We start from the raw sequence: 22900 nt of genomic DNA, 5'->3' as shown, positions 1-22900 counted from the left end.
CACCAGCACAGGCAGAAGGAGCTGCTGGGCTGCATAGCCAGGTCAAACTGTTTCCCAGCTACAACAGTTGTCAATGGCAGCACAAATCATTCTTGAGCACTTCATGCAGAGGTAACCAAGAGGTTCAAAACACCCATGGGACTGACTAATAGTCACTGCAGGTCTTGCAGGGGCCTGAGGGATTTGTGTCTGGCCCAATTGCAATTTTGTGATCTAAGTTCAGCGCTTTTCAGTACCACTGAAGTTTATGAAGCAGAAGGAAAGTAGATGAGAGCCCATGAGGACATGTGAGCTTGGCTCCAAGGTGCAGTCCCTACAGGCCATGAAGGTATTCCTGCATCCACCACAGTTTAATAAAGAATGACCACAATTGGTTGGTTGGTTATTGGTGATTGGTTATCAATATGACCAGAGAAAATGGTCCTCAGCAAATACATGTAGACCAAAACCAAGAGCTGAGGAAGACACAAAAGAAAAGAAACTTATAACAGCCCTCACATGTCCTTCCCTTCTGATTTAATTTAAAAGTTATTTCCAGAATTCCCCATCAGGATCAATACCTTGATCCTTATGTCTACATCAGAGGAGTTTATGTATCACATGGACCAATGTTTATTATATACTCTAGACATATGTCAGGCTGTGGTTTAGTCTAATAATACATGTTTCAAATGTCTTTATTATTAAACATAAGGGCAAGTCAGGAGGAAAGATTTTTAAGCTGTTGCAGAAAGCTCTAGGAAACAAAATTGTCAGTAAACATCTAATTTTTATGGTCTTGATTTAGAAGATAATATCTGTAACAACAGCAAAATTCTGTGTGCACTCATGAATATAAGAGTATAAATAAATCAGATTAGCAATATCATCTGTGGAGAGAAACCTTCTACCTTCTAGACTTCCCTATAGACATGTCATACTTTTAGAATGAGCTCATTTTTTTTGAGATCCTGTAGTAGGCTTCTGTAACATTTTCTTCTCATCCCACACTTTTAATGTGTGCAGCTCTCAGTGACCTTCAGGGGACCTATCCACTCATCCCAAAACTTCATTTCCACTTTGATTACTTCTCTGCTGTGTGGTTGGTGCCTCCACAGCTCTCTCCCATCTCAGTCTTCTATAATGCATTGAAACCAGCTGACTTGTCCAGTGAGGCAGACCACGTGTCTCAGGTGAATAGGTAACATTTCCCCTAAAGTCTGTCATCTTGGCTACAGCCCACGGGGCTGACAATACTGTAGGCTATGAATTCCTCCCTTTCCTTCCTCTACAAGCACTGACAACTTGAAGGGTTGGGTTATCAACCACCAGATATTTAAAGAAGGCATAAGCCACTTGGGTTCAAGGTCAGTCTAAAAACATAGAGCAGAGCCCCCTTATAGCAGGGTCTGCTGCATGCTGTCAGGTGTGCTGCCAACACTGCAGGCACACCTGGAGTAATACACCACTCAGCAGGAAAGTGGGGCAGCAGGATCTGGCATTGTGTTTAGGTAACGAGGGAGTGTTCTTGATTCATTATCTCTGGAGATTTTATTTGTAGGTAAAGATCTCATTCAAGCCTCCATCAGAAAATGTATAAAAACCCTGCTAGATCTTTTGCATCATGTCAGTTCCTGTCATGACACCACAACTGATATTTCTTCTGCACCCTCAGCTGTAATCCTGAACTGCACAGGACAGGATGGGCTAAATGGGGAGAAATACAGAAGAGGATTAAACTCCTCTGACACCTTCCAATCCATTATAAAACTGACTCCAAATGCTCCCATAACTACAGCCTTGCTTATTGGGGCAGATGAACTCCTGTGACCACACTTCCCCCTCTGGTCCGTTTCTTACTGATAGTTGCTACTGATGACCTTCTGCAATATGGGAGGGAAGTGATGATGAACTCTTTTTGTTAACTCTCTTCTTCCTCTTCACTAACAACCTCCTCCAGGTCCTGAGGTCCCTGCTCTGCTCTCTCTTTCACATAGGCTGCCTTGATCTGTTCAAGCTCACACAGCTCTGCCTCCAGCTCTTCTCTGTGCATTGACCGACGGTTCCTCAGCAGTTTCATGGGGAAGGGGTTTAAGTCATTGAAGGCAATGTTCATCAGCTTCCTACGATAGAAAGGAAAGCTGTGGTCAACTTATTTACTGGCTGGTAACACATGGTAGCAGATACACCAGGAGCATTCCAGGGTATTAAAGAGTAGGGCCACAGACTTCAGCTCTCTGAGCTAGAAGTCACCAAACAGCCAAGTCTTAAAGGAATTCTTTCTCACACAAACACCAACCCAAGCAGTACTTCACATACACATATACCATCCCCCTTTTAAGATATCAGTGTGCAGCCATCATTTAGGAGACAATGGATCAGATGCCAATTCTGATGGCCTGTCAGGGAGGGATATTCCTAACACAGAGCTTTTCTCATCACAGAAATCTTCATCTCAGAGACATGTTGCCATTCAAGGTCATGGGTTGTGCTGTGTTCCCAAACACCCCAACTACAGCTGAGAGAAATCCAGCAATCACTAGCATAAGTACCAGCTGCTACAAGAAGACTGACCCAGGCTTTGTGGCTTGCTCTGCTGTAGCATGCCTTTGCTTGAGCCAAAAAGATTTTAAGTAATGCCATGAAGGGAAAGTCAAAAAGAGATAAATGGATCCATGTCCCACAGACCTATCAATGCATTTGCATCTCTCTTAATAAAATAGTCACAACTCCTGTTAAGCTGACCCAACAGGCAAGCAAGTACAAATACAGAATGGAAACTTGTCTACAACTCAGTCCTACCTGCCGTCCGTGATCATCCTCGTGAAAAAGCGTAGGTACTGGTAGATCTCCACACTGTCATGAATTCTTAGGATTTCCTCCTCATTGTATTTAAAAATCGCAAGAGCATAGCGGAAAATTACCTGGAGGGTTAAAAGGTATTTGAGTGGATAAAGTTTTAAGTAACTTAAGGTCCAGGCTATCCTGTAGAAAGATGGTGTTGGGCACATACCACTGCAGTACAGACTAGATCCAGGGTTACTCCTGCTCTCAACAGTATGTACTAGGGCAGGCCTAAAGGAGTACTGAGCTAAACTCAAGAGAATGACCATCTGTTAGCTAAATTGCAACCCCAGAGAATACCAGGCTCTACAAAAGTACCCCACAGGGGTTTCACAAGGGTTCTGCAGTTCTCCCTATGCACAGGGACAGTGCAGGACTCACATTTTCAGATACTGTCTATCTTATGCTCCCTTGATCTGTAATACTCTTAGTTGTGTCACAGAGTCGGAGACACCATGGCCTATCAGAGACTTGTTTTGCAGCACAACTATCCCCTAAATGTACCAAGTGCACAGAATCAGAGACTAGGTCTGCCTACTAGCAGCAAGTACATAGAAAACAGGGGCTTGGAGACATCAAGGTATGCCACCAAACAGACAGGATAGGCCAAGCAGTTCAACCTCACATCTTTGACATATGTGTATGCCCATCATCCTGTCACTATGCCACAGAGGTGGTACAGATGGGAGGAAGGCCTAGACTGAGAGCTGCACCTTAGTTCCCTCATACAAGAAGGCATCCCACACTCGCAGGAGGATGTCGCTGACCAGGCTGTCCACAAAGGCCACCAGAAACCAGTTGAAGGTGATGAGTGAGACATCAATGCGATACTGTTCAAAATGAGCCATGAGGCGAGGCAGCTTCTCTGACAGAAAGTCTTTGAAGACTCTCTGATCTACCTAAAATTGACAAAAAAGAAAACAATGAAGTCTTAGTCAAGAGCAAGCCTGCTGTTAGAGGAGAGGAGTGGTGCAACAGGACAACGGCCCTCGCCTGTCAGGGTCATCACTGGTGCTGCCTTCTAGTGAACCACACCCTAGGAGGAGCAGAGCATCCTTTGTCTCCCAACCCTTCAAACTCACTGAGCAGTGTATGTGTATGTGGCATCCAGAGCAAGGCATGGAGCTGAAACAAGGCCAGGATATAGGCAGAGAAATATACGTTCTTCTCAAGCAAAGAGTCATATTCCTTGCCAATCTCAAAGTCAACAGGGAAAATCTGATACATCTTCCTGCATTGGTCTTACTGGGATTTTCTGTGATACCGTGAGCATCCAATTGAATGACAGGCATTAAAACCTGCTTAGGTCTGAATGACTCTACATGGCCCAACAGACTGAACACCTTGAATACCTCTGACTTTGCAAGAGGAACCTGATTTTCTCACTTAAGCTTCTCTTTGTGGTCTGAGTACTGTCTGTGCTTTGCTTCTGGTTGCATGAGCCAGAACACAGAAATGCAGTCAGTGAGATCCTTCATCCAGGTTAGTAAAGGTTTCATGTCAGCAGAGCCATGCTTTCTAGAGGGTAGGTGTTAAAGAGCAGGATCATGTTCAGGGCTTTCCTCTGCCATATCATATCAATGTGCCAGCTGTATCAGCCCACTTAGCTGTGGCACACGGGTACAAACCATACAGGTAATAGCTTTGTCTTTAAAATCTGCAATTTTAAGTTTTCCAGCCAACTCACTTTATCAAGCCAACCCACAAAGCATCACCTTAGATGTTCCTCTTTACATGGGTCTTGGCTAGACTTTCAGATACCAACCATGAGGTCAGAAATTCTTTCTAAAGAAGACTTTCAGCTGACAGTGTTTTCTCACCGAATGTAGGCAAGCCTCTTCAGTCTGTCATATTTTCCCTGTCAGTCTCTACTTGTTCAGTATTGAGTACTGTCTATTAAATCCCACAGCTAACACAACCTCCTCTGGAGAGACATTTGCTATCTTCAAAGTGATATAACTATTTCCCCAGTCTGTGAGTTGGCCTCTCCACCACCACACCACTGTCCCAGTAAATGTTAGTCAACATATTCACTGGTATCAGTCACTCTCAGCTACTAACTATTGAAGCCTCCTCTATTGTAGGCCTACAGATAAAAACAAACGTTTTTTTCTCTGAAAGGACCACATACAACAGAGACACCAAGTAAGGCTTACCAGACCAGGCACTGATGGGTGTGAGTGGTGTGGACACACAATAATATAACTCCATTGAATTATATCTGAGTTAGCTTATCTCTGTCTGCCTGGGAGGAGATAGTATATCTGGCACAAGACACACTGAAAACTTTGAAATCCAGTGATTTTGAATCAGGTGGGTAAGCTATTTGCAGCACAACAGTTGATATCAAAAGGCCAGAATATTTTCTGATGTACAGAGAACCCCACAGTGAGAACTAACACCATGCTTGATCATGAACTGAGGCAAATACAGTGAATATAAAAATCTCAGCATTTTCATCCACATGTACATGGCAGACCAAAGATAGAATGCAGCTTTAAAAACTGAAGGGCTGCAAAGTGGTGCCTTCCTCATATTCAGTCTATACATACCAGAATTTGCCATTTCACCTTTATTAAAACTTCTTTAAAATAAGTAACTGTGCAATTAATGGGACACTTTCCTTCTGACTAACCTGATTTCATTTTATTACTCAGGAGTGGTACCTCATTTCCTACAGCTGGTGACCAATTTTGCTGTTCTGTGTGAGTGCAACAATTTTGTACTCTCAAGTCTCCAATGCCTCTGCAATGGAAGGGATTGTAAGGTGCTATCACTATCCTGTGAGAAATCAAACACACAGCAGGTTGACTACTCGCTTTTAAATCTTTACTTCACATCACTGTATGAGAGTCCAAGCAGATGTGAGGCTGCTCAACTCACCTGTGATGTTATTAGTGTTTCACTGTAGTAATCTGCCGGCATTAGGTTCTCCACAATATAAACTAGACACCAGAAAGCACTTTCCTCATCTTCTAGGACCAAAAGAGCAACAGCTGCCAATCTGTGATGGACAAGACATGGTGACAGAATTCAGTACTACAGGAGGAGTCATCAACACAGGAATTGAAGAATACAAGAGATCTTTTTGCATGCCTTCAGCTCTATCAGCATCCAAAATATCAAATGAGGCAGGAAAGCCAGACAGAGGCAAGTGATCTGTTTCTGGAGGAACCACAGGGACGTGATCTTCTTTCCCATGTGGCTCTGTCAGAACATATGGAACTGATGTGACAAAGAGAGGTTTCCCAGCTAATGGAATGTTCTCTAGATCTGCTGAAGTTAGTAGTGTGCTGATTTGGGCTATTTCAATACAAGAAAGAGGTCACATAGAGGTACTTCATATTATGTGATATAGTTAATCTCTCTATACATTCTTTACAGCCCTGACCTCCTTCAGCTGTGACTGACTGCCTTTTAGACAGACTAGAAGGATGATGCCTTTTATTAAGGACTCTCTGGGGGAAAGCTTCTATCGTCTTTCTGAGGATCGTCTGAAGATCATTAGGAATAAAGAGCTTACGCACACCTCCCTCATGTGAAAAGGTCCAACTAGAAATTCCCTTCTTACAGCTAATGCCTACTGCCTCTTCTACCTGGCAAGACAATTCTAGGAAATTTAGATTCATCTTTCCTATAGCCTTCTGTGGGAAGGCTATTTTATATTCTCTGAATCTTCTCTTTTCCAGACAGAACAACTGTTTCCTCAGTCTCTCTTTGTGTCATTTGCTGCAACTCTCTTGCATGTTAACACTTCCCAACATTTCCTCCAAATGTTCTCAGCAAAAAAGGGAATCACCAGGGTGGTGTTCTGCTTTACTACTTTACATTACTACTTAAAAATTCAGCCCATGCCTTGTGGTGTTATTCTGGGATTGCTTCACTCTTCCTCCTATAGTGGTTCTTTCCCATTCTGTAACTACAGAGATGCCACGCAAGTGCATCCTGCTGCTTTCTGGATTCCAGTTACAACACTGGATGAAAAATAAGTCACCAAATGCAGAATTCTGCAATTAAATTACCTACAGCTACGACAGAACTGTAGAGAGGCAAGAGCCTGAGGCTGCTTGAATCACAGCCTAGAGTATGTGTCTACACCTTTCCAGTGCCATCTCATGAAGAAGCAGCATACCTGTTCAATCCCTGGCAGTATCCAATGGGAGGATTGTGCCAGGAGAATGCCAGTAACACCCTCCGGAGCCTGGGGATAAGCTGGGAGGTGGGAGAGGAGAAATGCTTGTTGTTGGTGAGTGTGCGGGGCAGGTCAAGCTCAATCTGCCGGCAGGCCGGGTGCTCGGTGCTCCTGCTCTGCTCCAGCAGCCGCTGGTAGTGGCCAGGCACTGGGCTGCAGTGCCGGCTGACCATCCACCACCACACCCGCTGCCGATGCTCCACTGGGATGCCACTTCGGATCAGACTCTTCAGCTCTGCACAGGGGTTCAGCTCTCCAATGCTGTTCCATCTGTCACGGAGGGGCTTCTCCACTATTTCCTGGCTCCGCAGTTTGTTGGACTTCATCTCAAGGGCTTGAATTTTGGCCAGGAGTTTCCAGTCCTCAATTTCATAGTCAGGTACAGTCATAAACCCATACTCATCATACTCACTGGAGGGACACAAGGCAGTGTTTAGTTCAAATGATAGTGCTGGTACCTGTGTCAAGGACATTTACTGTTTGGGATCATCCCAGCTACACAGCCTGCTGCCAGGCTCATATCACCCATACCGGAGCACAAGTACTTGTGGGTGGGCACGCCCCACCCCCCTCCCTTTCCAGGCTGCACTGAGATCTGAGAAACGCTCCTTAGGCCTCAACTTCACTTTGTTGTGCTGTCACTTAATATTAAATCTGGGGTTTTCTGATACTCTTGCTAGGGATTTTTTTAAAGTGATCTCAAACACTCATTTGTAATAGCACTCCTTCACTTCTCTGCATGTGACTGCCTACCTCAGAGCCTTAAAGACAAATGAGAACCTGCAGCGCTGGCATACACACATCAACTCAAGTGTAACTTTGCTCTGAGCTGCAGATCAGCCTCAGCAGACCCCTCATCAGCCCCTAAAGAAATACTGAGCTCACCCTGTATACCTTCTCCCTACCCCATCCCAGTGCAGAGACAGTTCTGTAGAAGAGGACTGAAAAGGTTTTGGGGCATGAGATCAAAGAACAGAGATCCACAGTTCCTTCTGATGTCTCCTTGTACAAAATGCAAATCTCTTACTGATCAGAACACACCAAGAGTACAGATAGTACAGCTTGTCAAGGTTTGTGCACCATCTGTCCATAAGGTGGGAAACTTATAAGGTATCATCATATTCTTGACAAAGAGACCTAGGGGATCTCCTCTTGTGGATGCCACCCTGGTCAGGGAGAGAGAAACAGCAATTGTTTCTCACAGTGGTTTGTGAGAATTTTAAGGAATTGTAGGAATGTGATAACTTGTTAGTATAAACAATCTGCAGGTAGTGGTTTTCCACTTTGTTTTCCTGTTCTTCTGAAGGATGATGTGCGAAAAAGATGTTTTTTATTAACTAACCAATCAAGTAGAATGTATCGTATCGGTCTACATAAACTGAAAAATCCTTTGTAATAAAGCTTCTTTTTTTCCTCTTGCAATTGGATCTCTCGTCTGTTCTTGTGTCATTCTCAGCTCAAGGGTGACATCATCTCCAAAGCTACGTGGAGAACCTGTGAGGCTGACCAAAGAGATAAAATGGGAACTGCTACAGAACAGGGACCCCCACTGTGCAGGAAGGCATAGACACAAATATAGGCCCTGCTACAAAATGTTGTTAGATGTATCTGCCTGCACACTTCCCTTTGCAGACAGGCTTCTACAAAGCTGTAAATATCCCCATGCTCTCAACTCTTACCTTACAGGGTTCAAGTTAAAACCTTCTTCTGCTTCTTCCTTCACATCCCACTGGAGAGCTTCCTGGATGAGGTTCTTCACCAATTCAGCATGCGAATTGGGCAGGCCAGGCACAGCCTCCTGCAGCTTTCTCAAGACTGTCAAGTATTTGCTCTCCATCTGGCAGTTTCTTGCTTGCAGGCAGGCACACTGTTGGGGAAACAAAAAGGAAAGAGCTTGCTCAGTGGTAGTCCTTCCTGTGTTGCCACTGCTCTCTACTGGCCTGGTCTGCACATAAAGTAAAGACTTCTGCAGAGCAAAGCCCCAGGAAACACATTTAGTAGTTTTCCACAATCAGTGGAATTGCAGCCATGAATGAATCTCTATGGTCTGTGAACAAGCACAAGCTGCAGTAGCTAGCATGCAACAGAAATTGCTTATTGAGTGGGAGACCTACTACATCATCACCTACTTTAACTACTGCATTGCATCAGTAGATGGCCACACCCCACCAGCTCAACCAAGGACACATCTGAGTTCTCTGCTGTCTTTTCCCCTCATCCTCAGACAAGTTCTCTACACCGCATTGAACTGTATCCTGATAAAACATACCACTCCAGAGACTGAGCTCTAAGTACAGCATTTTCAGGATACATGGTAGCACCACAGACTAGGTGACCACATGCCCCTCAGCATCCCCAGTCCCATGGCACTGGTACACATCATTTCTCATGCACAGGAAGCCAAACAGATCAAACAGCAGGACAGTACCTGTCACCACCTTAGTCCTGCTCACAGAAAGCAAAAAAAAAAATAGAATAAGGATTATTAATGCACTCCACAACTGGGGAACTGAGACCACATAGGTGACAAGACTCACCCAGTGTCTCACAGGAAGCTCAGTGAAGACTCCTGTTCAGTGGGATGCAGAAGTTGAAAACAAGAACAAAACAGAGAGAATTACATTGCATATAGAGGGGACAGAAAGGAGCATGGTTTCTTTCATACTACCACTTTAGTCAGCATTTTACCTCACACTGAGCATGCTGGGCTCGTGTGATAACTTCCTGTTTGAAGGTTATGGCAGTGTCAGGATGAGAAGGCAGTAAGTTAGGAGGAAGGCAGGGTTTCAAAGAACTAGAAAGCAAACAGATGTAAGAATGGCAATAACACTCCAGCTACTTGCCCTGTCCCAGAAGTCATGACTGTGAAGATATACCTGTAGTGGGCACGCTCCCCCATCACATGGCCCTAAGTCCACATTACAATCTCAGAAATGCTTGTTAGGCCTCAGTCTTGATGAACAGCGCCTGGACTAAGCTCTTGTGCTTCTCAGAAATATTGTCTGCTCCCAGGAATTGGTGCTAATGAGCTTTGGTTTATAACAAACACCAATGGAAACTTATCTTTCTTGCAAACTCAAGTGGAGGAACATTTTTGTCATCAAATTTTCAAAAGTTACCAATTGTAGCCAGGATAGCAAATTACTGTGACTAAAGGCAATTCTCTTATGAACCTATAAACAGTGGTCCCAAGTGAGACCCTCTGAGCTCTCCTGGACCACAGTGTGCTGTGACCAGCAACCTCCCTCTGAGTGGGGCCTCTCAGAGCCAGAGAACTCTCAGATTTGCTGTACTTGGAGCACCACTGCCAAACAGTGACGACAAAACCTGGGCCCATATCCCCACTCCTCGAGGCTCATCCCTTTGCCTGCTGAGAAGATGCAGACATCTGACATGAGCACTTCACTGAGCTCGAGGGAGAATTTTCACAGGTACCTTGTACGTACTCTAGGTCTGTATGAATACGTTACAGAAAATATACCTGGAATCTTAGATTCTCAAGTATTTTAGGTTAGTAAGTAAGTTAGGCCTATAAGTGAGTTACTGTTGTGATTGCAGTAAATTCCATAGAATCTTTTGTAAATTGTTTAAATTCAGCCATTGTTTAAGCGTGGTTAACTGTAAGTGCATTAAAATCTTTAGGCCCAAACTATTGTTCAAGTCCAGAGCTAAGTTTTGCACAGGAGTCCACACTGAACATTGTGGCTCAGTGGGAGGGCCTCCCTTATTCCTTTTATGTTAAAGCTTTCCCATCCTTACTCGTTTCCATCCCCAGCTTCCACATAGATTTTTAACTGGTTTTAGGTTAGTACTATTTTATCTTTGTGTGCTTTAACCATCTAGTAAGTAGTAGAGTGAACCTTGGCAATGAGCTTTGCCATGCTTTCACTTCAATATTGAACCTGCTATGCCTAACCTTTGCCAGTGATTCTTTAAGCAATCTCAGACACTCATTCACAACAATACCTTAAAAACCAGGAAAGTAAATCCTAGGGAAATCCACAAAACAAATGCTGGCACCCAGCTCCAGCTTTGAGAGTCGTTCAGGACCAGAAAACAGGATTAGACAAGTCTGAGAGTAAACAGGTTTTCCACACTTATACAGCTAGAAATAAAAATACAACTTAGGAAAACATGAGAACTCTGATCTAACTGCAGGATTTCACCATGCTGCCACCTAGCAATGTCAAGTCCAGCAAAGAAACCATGACTAGATGGAGCCAGGACTCGATCTGTCAGCTCTCGGGAAATTTTTCTGATCGCCTACACAGGGTTGCTTTTTTATTTGCATAGCTGAAATGCAGAAATTTGGGTTAAGCTTCAGCACCTTTAAGACTAGTCTTCACAGGTATATTTACTTCTGTTGAAGAATTAAAATTATCATGTCTAATTTGGGAACAACACAAAGCAGTAAAGAGGTCACACTAAAAAAAAACACGAGAAAGCTTATTCCTTGTGGATCAAAATCTATTCTGGTGCCATGGAAGAGAAACTTTGAAAATAAATTAGTACACCAAGGAAAAAGGTCACTTGGCCTTACCTTCATCAGGAGAGCTTTTTCATTTTCAGCAACACTTGTCCAGAGTCGAGTAACCTGGTGAATCTCGGAATTGAGAAACTGGTTCTGGGTTTTGTATGCATCAATATCATCCTGCCATGAAGAAAAACAGTCACACAAGGAGAGATCCTGAGGGACTTAAAATCCCTCACATTTCAGGGACATCAGATTAAGTTAATGACAATAAAATATCTAAAAAATTCTGTGTTCTGAGGAGTAGACAGGACTCCCCAGTACAAATATTACCTACAAAGGAAATCAAGGCACAATATTGTCTTGCATCAACAAGACACCTGAAAATGCTAAATGTATATACATACTTAAAAACACTGAAGAGACCCAGACCAAATAAAGCCAGGGATTCACTTCAGATTAAGAATATATGTGTTTTGTTTAATTTTGGTTGGGTTTGGTTTTTTTTTAATATGAAACAAATCTCAGCCCCATAGCTGGCAGGAAAAATGAACACTTTCCACAGAAAGTGGCTCTTTTGGCAATTCTCCACCTCACACTAACCTATAATTACAGCTGTGCACATACAACAGCCTGCATCTGAAAGAACCAGGATGTATTGGGAAACTGCAAGACAGAAACATAGAGCAACAAAGTAAGTGAAGGCAGCAAGTCAGGCTGCACCTGTGAAACAAAAGAAAGAAAATAAAGTGGCAGGCACTGAATGATGACAGAAAGTCAAACAAGACAGGCTCTAAGCTGAATCTGAAACTGACCCAGATGCTTTTTAGGACCCTATTGGCACCAGGTGAGTCCCTTCCAGCCTTCCTCTCGTTTGGAGAGGGATGGAGCAACCAGCAGAAGTATATTCTGTGCTTACTGCAAAGAACATCCTCCACTGAACCTGACGGCATAAAAATGGACCTAAAAGACCTGTGCCATCTCACACACCTTCAGATGCTCAATCTCCTCCTGCTGCTTATACAAAGTCTCTACAGTGATAGTGTTGGCTTCTTGCAGGGGGTCAGAGAGCTCTCGGGCCATCTGTTCTGTCAAGGTCATGATGACTTCTTGTTTGGCATGGTTCTTCTCCATCAGAAGTTGCACATGTTCCTTGAGCTCCTGGATATGGCTATCTCTCAAAGTCAGTATCTGCTCCAGTTCCTTCTTTTCTTGTTCAAGAGCTTCCAGTCGACTTGTCAGATCTGCAATTTGTCTCACTTTGTGGCGCACCAGCTCCAGCCTGTCCTTATCTTCTGTTGCAGTGAGATACATGCTAGATACTCGCTTCTCCTGCTGGGCTGCCTCCAGAGCTTTGTGGAGAAGTTTGACTAGTTCCTGGAAAGGGAATGCAAAACCATTACATCACTGTGCTGTCCAGGGCAATGGCATTATGGACAGTACAGACCCAACAGTGAAATATCTTGAAATTTACTCCTTTCAGAAGGAAAAAAAAAAAGCAGAAATCTTGAATCCACAGTGACACCAATGTGAGATGTTCTGCTCTCACAGCTGGGCCTATGTCCTGGGTTGACTATATTATGCTTTTATCCCCAATCATCTGCTCTGTTTATGCTGAATAGTAAGTTTTGCACCTTTAAGACTTGTTCCAGAGAGTGAAATGGGAAGAGAAGAAGCATGCAGTTCGTTTTCAGACACTGCATTCACTCCTCCACTGGACTGTTGTTGTCTGCGGATGGACAGATAGTGGGACAGAGCTCTCCTTTGTTTTCATTAGTTTTAGCTAGCTGAGGCAAAGTTCCCTGGACTGTGGGGTTTTTTTCCCTTTTCTTTGGACCTGTTCAAACCTGCTCTGGACTGGACACCCAGAGGAGCGCCAGCAGCTCCACCTGTGGCCCACCAGGCCGGGCCTGGGCAGCGGCACTTCCAGCACAAGAGGGACTGATAAGAGAATGAGTGAGGTGAACTGCAACCCTGGGAAGGGGCTTTCTCAGCTTGTCATCTCTTTTGGAGCAGCAAGAGGTTTAATTGTTCAATATTGTTTAGGTTTTATTGTTTAATAAACAGGTTTTTTGCACTTTTCTCCAAGGAGGTATTTTCTCCTGAACCAGCTGGGGGAGGGGCCAATTGAATCTGCTTTTCTAGAGGAGCCCTTCGGGGGTTCTCTTCCAAATTTGCCCTGAACCAGGACAGCCTGAAAGGTCTCTGCGGCAGTTCACAGATGACTTGATGTGGATTGGTAGCAAAAAAGCTGCTGCCCACACTGTCTGAACTCTGGCTTTACTAGTCATTCTTGGGAAGCCCAGCAGAGAACATGGAGATCTGGTCAGCAGTGTGGTAAAATGCAAGGGAAATAATGCAGTCAGCAACTACCTGTGCTACCAGAAGGAAACTGCAGTATCCATTTTAACCTTCCTTCTGACAGAGTCCTCCCTCACTCTATCCTGCATGAAGGCATGAAACCTTGCCCCACAACACATTGCTGATTCAGGCTCTGCCATCTCAGACACTTAAAAAAGCAAATCAAGGATGCAGCTGACTGCCCAACATGGGACTTGGCTCTCCTGGCTCTTTGGCTGGAAGAGCTACCAGCATCATTAGCAGAGAACCTGGCATTGCTCCATGCTTTGAAGAACAGTTTCATTCATGAGAGACAGCCCTTGCAGTGACCCATGCCCTGACTTCTTACAGTCAAATCACCTTAAAGGTGGGTCACTGTTCAAAAAGAATGACCTGCTGTTAACACCATGATTCCCCCTGTCTGTTCTCACCAGTGTCACACTACCCATTCAGGACTGAACTTATCAAGCAACAGAGATGCAGAAGCAAGATAACAGCAGAGTACACTTGGATTTGTTTTACCTCCCTCTTACACCTACTGCACTTCCTAGAAAGAGCTGAAGGTCTTCTTTTGTGCTGGGCACCCTTAGGCACACACAAGGTGGTAACACCAGGAGCTTCAACTGGTCTCCAGTTACTGCCTGCTGAGCACTTCTCAATGCTTTTACCACATCAATGTGTAAGGGAGTCCCTGTGCCCAGCCTCAGGGCCCTGACTCTTAGAAATAGCAGTCTCTTCACCACACTCACCTTCTGAGACTTGACTTCCTCTGTGAGCGTCAGAATCTGTTGCTGAAGGACACTCACTTTATCCACTGAGTTCTTCTCCCTCGACAATTCCTCAGAGCCTGGGAAGCCACTGTTCATCCACCTGGCCTTCCTAATCCAGTTCAGCCTGGGCCCCATCCTCCCATCTTCCAGGGTCCCTTCCTTAACTGAGGGGAGATAGATTTAATTTAGACAGAACTGCTTTTCTACTATGGACTCCCAAGTCTTGCTATGGGGACTCAACAGTTCCAGAGTGAAGGCTAACATACAGGACATGGAAAATTGACCCACTGGACTGGAGCCAAACCAGTAGGGATCAGACACTGATATGCCCACAATAAACAAATTTGTGATGGTTTATGGTACCTGTTAACCCACATTGCACCCTTCTCATGAATCTGGCCCACAGGAAATGGAAGTTACCGCCATGGAAAGGTACGCATCCAGTAGAGCTGCCAAGCTGCCACACTTAGCTTGTGACTGTGCAGCAATTATACTTTTACCTCAAAGAAATAAATCTGGTGGATTTTATTTGTTTGGGGTTTTTTTTCCCTTGTTTTTTTGTTTTTTGGTGTGCTTTTTTGGGGGTCTTTTTTTTTGGCTTCTGCAGAAAGTTCCAGAGGTAGGAGATAGATGGAACCTGAAGCAGAACCAAAAGTGTCAGTCTTGTGGCAACAACACAGGAAGATACTTGAGACAATGTAACAGGGTTTTCATATCCCTTGAAAACTTGTCACCGTCTCATTTCCATTCCTGCTAATCCCTGCTGGAAGGCATCCCAGTCAGCTGTCACAGCTCAGTAACAATCACCTGCGCCTTTTGCCTCTTGCTCCTCATCCACATTTTCAGGATGTTCTTGTAATTCATCAAAGCTAAAGACATTTCCGTTGCTCCCCCAGAGCTGCTTGGAGCCACAAATATTGTAGACAGTGTTTCTGAAACAAGAAGATAGCAAGACAGCATAGTGAACAGAAGTCATGATCACTGCAGCCAGCCAGTGCATATTCAAACTATTCAATTCCTTACCACCCCTTACTTCTCACTTCTCCTCCCAAAACTTATCTCCTTCATGTGCTGAGAAAATTAACTCTTTATAGAATTGGTGGATTTGAGGAGAGCAAGGTTGTAACCAGTGTAAACCAGGAAAATGCCACAGAATCAGTACAGCACAGCAATGTCAAATCAGATAATCTTTCCCCATGTGCTTGAGCCCTATACATAAATGCATTAGATCAAAGAGAGGATCAAAGGTAACAGTAAACCAACCATATCCTTCCCTTTCCCCTTCACTTCCTTCATCCATCCCAAACCTTAGTTCACTGCAGAAATCCCCAGGTACGAAGAAAGGCTGCCAAGAGAAGATCAGTTACCTACAACACAGCCGAAACTGGGACAAATGATCACATTTGGAGTAGCCACAGGTCCTGTGCTCTGAAACATTTAATAAATAACCTTGCCAAAGGTTATTTACAAAGTCATAAACTAAAATGTAGGAAAGAGTTTCAGGAACAAAAAACTGCAGTCGCCCCCAGGAACAGTTTGTTACAACTGCTGCTATCAGATATTGCCAGAAGCATTAGGAGATGACTTGATAGAATCATGGGGAACTACAAAGGTACAAGTAGTTTGTGTAAAACCTGTACCAGAAAGCATGCATACAAGTCTTTTTCTTCTCCTCCTGTGCTGTCCTTCAGCTAAAACAAAAAACAAGTCCCTTGTTTTGAGATCTATAAAAGACTCAGTGTTTGCTGCTTTCCTAACTGTAAATGAAGCTGCCATTTAGAAACTATTATCTTTTTGCCTTGCTACTGTAAGGCTCCAGAGCAGAAGAGCAGACATTGCTGACTTTGGAGAACATACTGGTGTGTAAGACTAGCAGACCTTCAGTCCCTGTAGTCTGCAGTTACTACTCATTCAATGCAATTTTTCTACTTCTCCGTATCTATTGCTGCACTCTTTTCACCATAAGTCTATAGCAGCTCAGGGATCCAGATGTGCTATGCTCATGAAGACCCAGCCTGACAGTGATAGAGCCTGGAGAAATGTTTACTGAACAAGGGGAGCAATACAACTGGAGCTGGAAAGAGACAATTGTTATTCAAGCTCATGCTTGAGTAAAAGCACAGCACAGGAGCAAGGGCCAAAGACGTGTTTGTGTTATTTTTAATCAACGTGAATAGGAAAGAATGCATAGCCTGAAAAATAGAACAGCTGACTTTGAGGAACTACAAATGTACAAGTAGTTTGTGTAAAACCTATTCCAGAAAGTATGCATACAGGTCTTTTCCTTCTCCTCCTGTGCTGTCCATCAGCTAAAACAAAACAAGTCTTTTGAGATCTATAAAAGACTCAGTGTCTGTTGTTTTCCTAACTGTAAACGAAGCTGCTAACATGAAACTGTGGTCTCAGGGGGGATCTTTCTTCATATAAGCATCAGATTGTAGCTGCAGCAGTGGTGGTGAAAAAACTATAGGCAACTTCCACACCAACAATATTTGGCAGGTGCCTGGCTGCCTACGGCCACTTATTTTTGATTACATGAAAATTAGTGACTAGGAAATACTTAAAGAGATACTGATGAGGTTGTCTTTGTGAAACTGTAACTGACCCAGACTAGTAACTTTTAACCTGATGGGCTATCCATTGCAACAGAAGCAGGCAGTAGGAATACTAACACCCTTGAAACTCAGCAAGCAAGAGCAAGTTGTGCAGTCAGGCCACGTTACAGCCTCAAGCTCCTTTTCCATGGAGTTCCTGCTTTGGAGAATACACTACACTCAAGGTCCTTTGAAACTACTGGAAAGAGCTAATGGGCTTCTATAACTACCTACTGAATACAGCTGAACCTGATCATGCGCTCTTCCAAGACCACTGTGCAGATGCCTCACACTAGGCATGAAAAGCACTGACTACACTGAAGAGAGCTTAGCCAAGTCCTAGGCCTGCTAGCAGGATCTTTGCTAAGAGACCTAGATTATATGAAATGCATCAGAACAGAGGGATGTAAAGGACCCACCTGCAGGAAGTTTACTTTGGCCTGGACTAGCCTCTGAAAAGGTGCTTCACAGTTCTCACACCTAGACGAGAGTCCCATTTCACACAATACATAACAGGCAAAGAAGGCACACAGTGGCAGGCCAGCACGTCAACTGCACTGCAGTTCTCTTCATGCACTTACTGTATCTCTGTCCAAGGGTGCTTCAGGGAGATGTTCTGCAAAGTAGTAGATGTTTGGGGTGCAGGCAAAGATGCTGCCTTTAAACCCACTGCTTCTGTTGGTGTTTTCACAAGAGGCAGAAAGTCTTCATTGTCAACTACATCTACAAATGTAAAAACAAAACAGGACACAAAAGCAAATGAGCAAAACAGAATTCCATTGGACTTTGGGTCCTTCATGTAACCTGACAGCCACAACAGCTTGCTACAGATATACATTACACGTCCAAATGGTCAAGGACAGTGGGGTAGGCTTCCTTAATTTTAGCTTAAATTACATAAGTTTCCATGTACAAACAGAATGATCTACTCAAGGACAACCAAGTGATTTCAACCATATATATGAGCATGACTAACCTTAAACAAACTTTAACTGCCCAAAGGTACAAGGAAGGAGAATTTTGCTGTTCTCTTCCCACATTCCAAACCACATTTGATAGTTTTAATGCGCAGATAACACTCTGCAAGAACAGTTTGTTACGAAATTTTTGCCTGCTGTAGCAAGATGCCAGAACCTTTCACAGCAGACACTAGCTAGGGACGGGATTATTTGTTTCAAACAAAATGTGCATCTAGTCATTACTGAACAGGTGGATACCCTGGTTGTGCCCTCCCCTGATCTACTGACCTGTCTACTACCATTTCTAGGAAGGGACATCTTCAGCCCACTGCTGGAAAAAACCTTGCTCAACATTTCAGAGGCCTTACAAGAGTGATATATCAAATGTGTACATTTCACACATGTGAGGAAAATCAAGATGATCACAAGACACCTGAAAATCCCCAAACGTATGCTGTGGATTAGGAGGCAGCTTTCTCACTTTTATACATAATAAGGCAGAAGTGTCAAACATTGGCCAAGTGCTGATAGCTGGCACCTGCATTTAAAAGCCTGGCCAAAACTTCTACCCACTTCCAGATGAGGAACACCATTCATCACCAGGGGGCTGAAAGCAAAAGAAAGGCTAACATGTGCAACACCTACTTGTTCTTCCAGCCAGAGGTTCATTCACAAGCTGGGAGCTGCCCACAGGAAATCTGCTCTGAGTGTTGCAAAATTCCCAACGTCTCATTTGCAGCTGCTGCAGCCAGTACATCATTGCTTGTTTGCTGATTGCCTAACAAAACAGGAAAGGGAGGGGAATCATCTCATCAACACAAGACACAGCCTGAGGAGATGACCACCACTTTCCCGCACAAGCCAGCAGGAGAAAGGTCAGCTGTATCAAGCCTATCCGTAGCTGTATCTGCATCCTCTGGTCCTAACACCAATTTGGGAGGACAGAAGAAATCTTTAGTATGGCCTTAAGGGGTAGAATCTCAGTGGACCACTGACCTAATTTTAAATGTGGTTTGGTTTATTATGGTCCAAGACGGAGCAGAAATGTCCCAATTGTTTTAGACAGGAAGCATCCCCAGAGCTTTTTAACAATGACTTACACAGAAATAAAAGTCTAGCAAAGAACTTCCTGGAACAACCATTTTAGACAGAAGAGTTAATTTCTGTTCTGTAAATGACATATGGACTGCAGGACTCCTCAATTACTTTAATTTGGCACACAGTTCCACTTTTATTCCTACTATTAAACAACAGCCATCTCACAGGTAAGGAGTCCCAGACTTGCCAAAACAATACAAGTAATTTAGGTCCAAGTGGTAGCAATCCAAATTACAAAGACTCAAATGAAACTCAAGCTAAAAGATACCTGAGTACAAATATGTCTATCCTGACTGAGAATTTTTCATTACCTTCAAAGTAAAAGCTCTGCTTGGTGTTCTGATCTCAAAAACTCCTTCCCCATTCTCCATTTTGCAGTCAAAGCTGGCGCTGGAGAGATCGATAGACCCCAAAGGATTAATGTCCTGGGCAGTTCTGTAGTACAGTAAGCGGCATTTGTTTTCATCATAAAAGAACCAGCGAGACTTCCAGGTCTTGATTGGCCCCTTGATGCCCAGCTTATTTAAATAACCACAGAGTTTTTTTCTGGATGTTTCTGTGCTGGTTTTCACCGGTACATTTTCCAGTTCTCCGGGAGAAGGAAGCATGTCTTTCTCTCTTGCTGAGGTTCCATTGCTGCTGTTAGTGTCTGGATCTGACTCCACTAAATTGCCTGGAGCAGCAAGCGTATATGCTCCGCTTTCTGGTCCTTTCTTCATCCCTTTAAGGAAATAGATAGAAACAGGAAACTCTCTAGGTAAATAAGCCAATCCCAATTATATCATCACTGTTACAAAACCTGCAGACAACAAAAAAAGGAAGGAATAAGTTCAGGTCTGCCACATGACAAAAAAATACTTCCTAGCTTTCAAACTACCCAGCCAAGGTCTCCAACTCTACTTTTGGTCATTGCTCCCTGCCCTCCTCTGCTCTGATGACCTCTATACCTGTTTTCTCCCTTTTTCATTCCTAAATTAGGCTGGACTAGCAGCCAAGAAACAGTACCTTAAGCTCTTGTGAGAAAAATAAGTACAGCCCATGGGCATACCAAATCCATAGCAATAACCAGGCATTCAGTACTTAATGTTAAGGAACAGCTGCAGAAAACATGGCAAGATAACAAGCTCTGCGGTTAGGCACATAGTCAGGTCAAGGAATTGCAGGTAAGTGTGTCCTGGTATTTGCACTGAATGTTCAACTAATATTTTAAACCATGGCATCTGGAGAAAAATACAGCATTATGCAGCATCCTTATGAACAATATGTGTCAGCTGACTATAGTTGTTAAAATGCCTGCATGTTACGTGTTAGTTCTTCATCCAGTAGAATGGATTCATATGATGAATTATGCACCAGAGAAAGTAATTCTGTGGTCATTGCAAAAGAGACTTGGTTGCCTTAGTGACCAAAGTAACCACCTGGGTCCCAGAAGTGTAAAAGAAAAAGATAAAACCTGGGCTGGAGGAGATCTTTGTAAATCTCAACTTCAACTTATCTCTCAGATATAAAAGCTGTAGCCAGCTACACAGGCCCCCATTCAAGTAAATTTTTCCTTATGCAAGGATGGAAATTTTGCCATGTCTCTGAGCACTTTTTCAAGTGCTTAACCATATGACAAGTGTGATTTTTTGCTCAGAGTGGCAGAAACCCACAGCTCCTGTATAAAGAAAGCTAACAACACTCCAGAAAAGTATCTATAAATAACTTCTTGCATTTTTTGAAACTTCAGTTCCAGACACTAACACAGCTGAAGCAAATATGCGAGCAAATAAATTGCTGCAGTGTTAAGTTAGTGTGAATCCAACTGCAGACACAAAACTATTTAACACAACATCCAGCTGTATGGCAACATGTCAATGAGATAATACAATGGCGCACACTGATATGTTTCCCAAGCTGATCTTTTTCCTCTGCTCTTAGGAACAACTTGTCCTCATGACTGAAAGAAGGTTTATGCATCCTAGCGCTGGCTAAGCCCCAACATGTTTATTGCTGCCCCCTCCTGTTCTCACATTAGCTTTACAGACAGCTATCAATAATGTTCACTCTTTGTGAAAAGCTACTTAAATTCTTTTAGTTCACTCCCATGACACTGTGGATCATGGTTGTGAACATATTCACAAATGCCAACAACAACCACTGCTTGAGAAGGTGTTGCTTCAATTACACTTCTGAAACACACAAAAAAACTTCATTTCCAAGCTAGTTTAGCTTGCCATAAACAAAATATCATCAGGAGGAACAAACACTTTCAACTTTCCCAAACAGACGCTGAGGCTTTAATGTCAGTACCAGTGTAAGTATCTCCTGTACCCTCTGCAGATTTCATCACACTTCTACTTCTTGCCAGCGTGATGGTCCATGGGTCCACACCACGAACAGGACCAAGCAAGCATTTTATGTAATTTAATTTAGGTAGTTTAGTAAGCATTAGGTTCAAGAAACAAGTTATAAGGAATCATGTCAGAGCTGCATTCAAAGACCTCTAGATAAGACCTCACCTCCTTAAGGGAAGTAATGAGGAGCTCCTGGAAGTCACAGTCTCCTGGCACAGAGCTATTGCTGCAAGCACCACCAAGCAGGTACCCACAGCCTCCAACAAATCCAACAGCAACAGAAAAGCAGCGTCTACCTCAGGTTTTTTTCGGTCCAGTTACTGCCAGGGAGCTGTCTGAAAGATATATTTAGCCGAAAGCTGTCCCGACACTGACTCACCAATGAAAACGGATCAGGGTGGACCCTGCAAAAACCTTTCCGGAGCTGCGATCAGCGCAAGGCAGCCCCCATGGCCACTCCCTGTGCCTCCCGCAGCGCCGCAGAAGCGCCTCCCAGCCCAGCTGCACCGCGGTAGCCACCAGCGACGGCGGCCGGAGCCTGGCACGGGGCTGGCCTGAGCCCGGCACCGCTTGTACCAGCGCCCGGCTGGGGCGGGGAGGCATCCGAGCCGCCCGCCGCTCGGCGATTTTGGGAGGGTGAGGAGTGGCGGTGCGGCAGCCCACAGCCCCGCCGGGAACAGCCCCGCCAGGAACACCCCCGCCGGGAATACCTGCGGTGGCCGCCGCCCCGCGCTTCCTGCCGGGCCGGTCTGCGGCGGTGCCGGCGGGGCGGGGCCCCGGGACAGCGGCAGGGACGCGGCGGCGGAGCGGGAGAGCAGCGGGGCGGGGGATGTTTGCTGCAGCCGCGGGAAAAATATCGACAACACAATATAGGGCATTTCAGACGGGTTTCGGGAAGAAAGTGATTCATCAGGGTGATGAGACCCACAGAATCAAGCAGAGAGGGACAGCTCGTGGGCTAGACGGGACCAGCAAATGCCATCTGCCATGGGAGCACTTCTCTCCAGAGCTGCAAAACCGCCGGGTGGTGGATGCAGACGCTGCGAGAGGCACGGCTGTGCAGTCAGCTGGGGCAACTCAGCTCAGTCAAGCACATTTCACAGGGTAAGAACAGTGGTAAATTGGTGAGTTGGGACACTGGAGGCTGATAGGATCAAGCTGCCCCAAAGGAAAAAGCATCTGGAAAAGATACTGCAAGGAATAGGGGTGTCAGACCACACTAATGAAGCAGTGTAGGTCCTGGGGGCTCAGAGGACAGACGGCACAGCCAGGTTTACATGCTCTCTGACAGCTGCCTTTCCTCCAGCTGGCACTGCT

The 22900-nt window shown here is 44.4% G+C and overlaps 1 protein-coding gene across 3 annotated transcripts; it reads right to left on the bottom strand.

Annotated features, from left to right (window-relative positions):
- Nucleotides 1-506: 506 nt before the first annotated feature.
- Nucleotides 507-22335, bottom strand: TBC1D2 (TBC1 domain family member 2). Of its 3 annotated transcripts, none has more exons than XM_030968896.1 (14): nucleotides 22294-22335; nucleotides 19559-19968; nucleotides 18795-18927; nucleotides 17772-17913; nucleotides 15404-15528; nucleotides 14576-14760; nucleotides 12477-12863; nucleotides 11556-11666; nucleotides 8695-8882; nucleotides 6956-7426; nucleotides 5707-5827; nucleotides 3537-3722; nucleotides 2782-2903; nucleotides 507-2102 (listed from the first exon to the last, which is right to left on the bottom strand). In XM_030968896.1, exons 2-14 carry the CDS (start codon nucleotides 19964-19966, stop codon nucleotides 1901-1903), a joined length of 2781 nt encoding a protein of 926 aa, XP_030824756.1. In that variant the 5' UTR covers nucleotides 19967-19968; nucleotides 22294-22335; the 3' UTR covers nucleotides 507-1900. The 3 variants fall into 3 exon arrangements, with proteins under 3 accessions (XP_030824756.1, XP_030824754.1, XP_030824755.1); XM_030968894.1 differs by lacking the exon at nucleotides 22294-22335 and adding an exon at nucleotides 21963-22258; XM_030968895.1 differs by lacking the exon at nucleotides 22294-22335 and adding an exon at nucleotides 21749-21885.
- Nucleotides 22336-22900: the final 565 nt, after the last annotated feature.

Source organism: Camarhynchus parvulus, chromosome Z, assembly GCF_901933205.1.
Source record: "Camarhynchus parvulus chromosome Z, STF_HiC, whole genome shotgun sequence".
Taxonomy (NCBI): Eukaryota; Metazoa; Chordata; class Aves; order Passeriformes; family Thraupidae; genus Camarhynchus; species Camarhynchus parvulus.
Note: the sequence above shows the minus strand (reverse complement) of the source record. Positions and strands in the feature narration are given on the sequence as shown.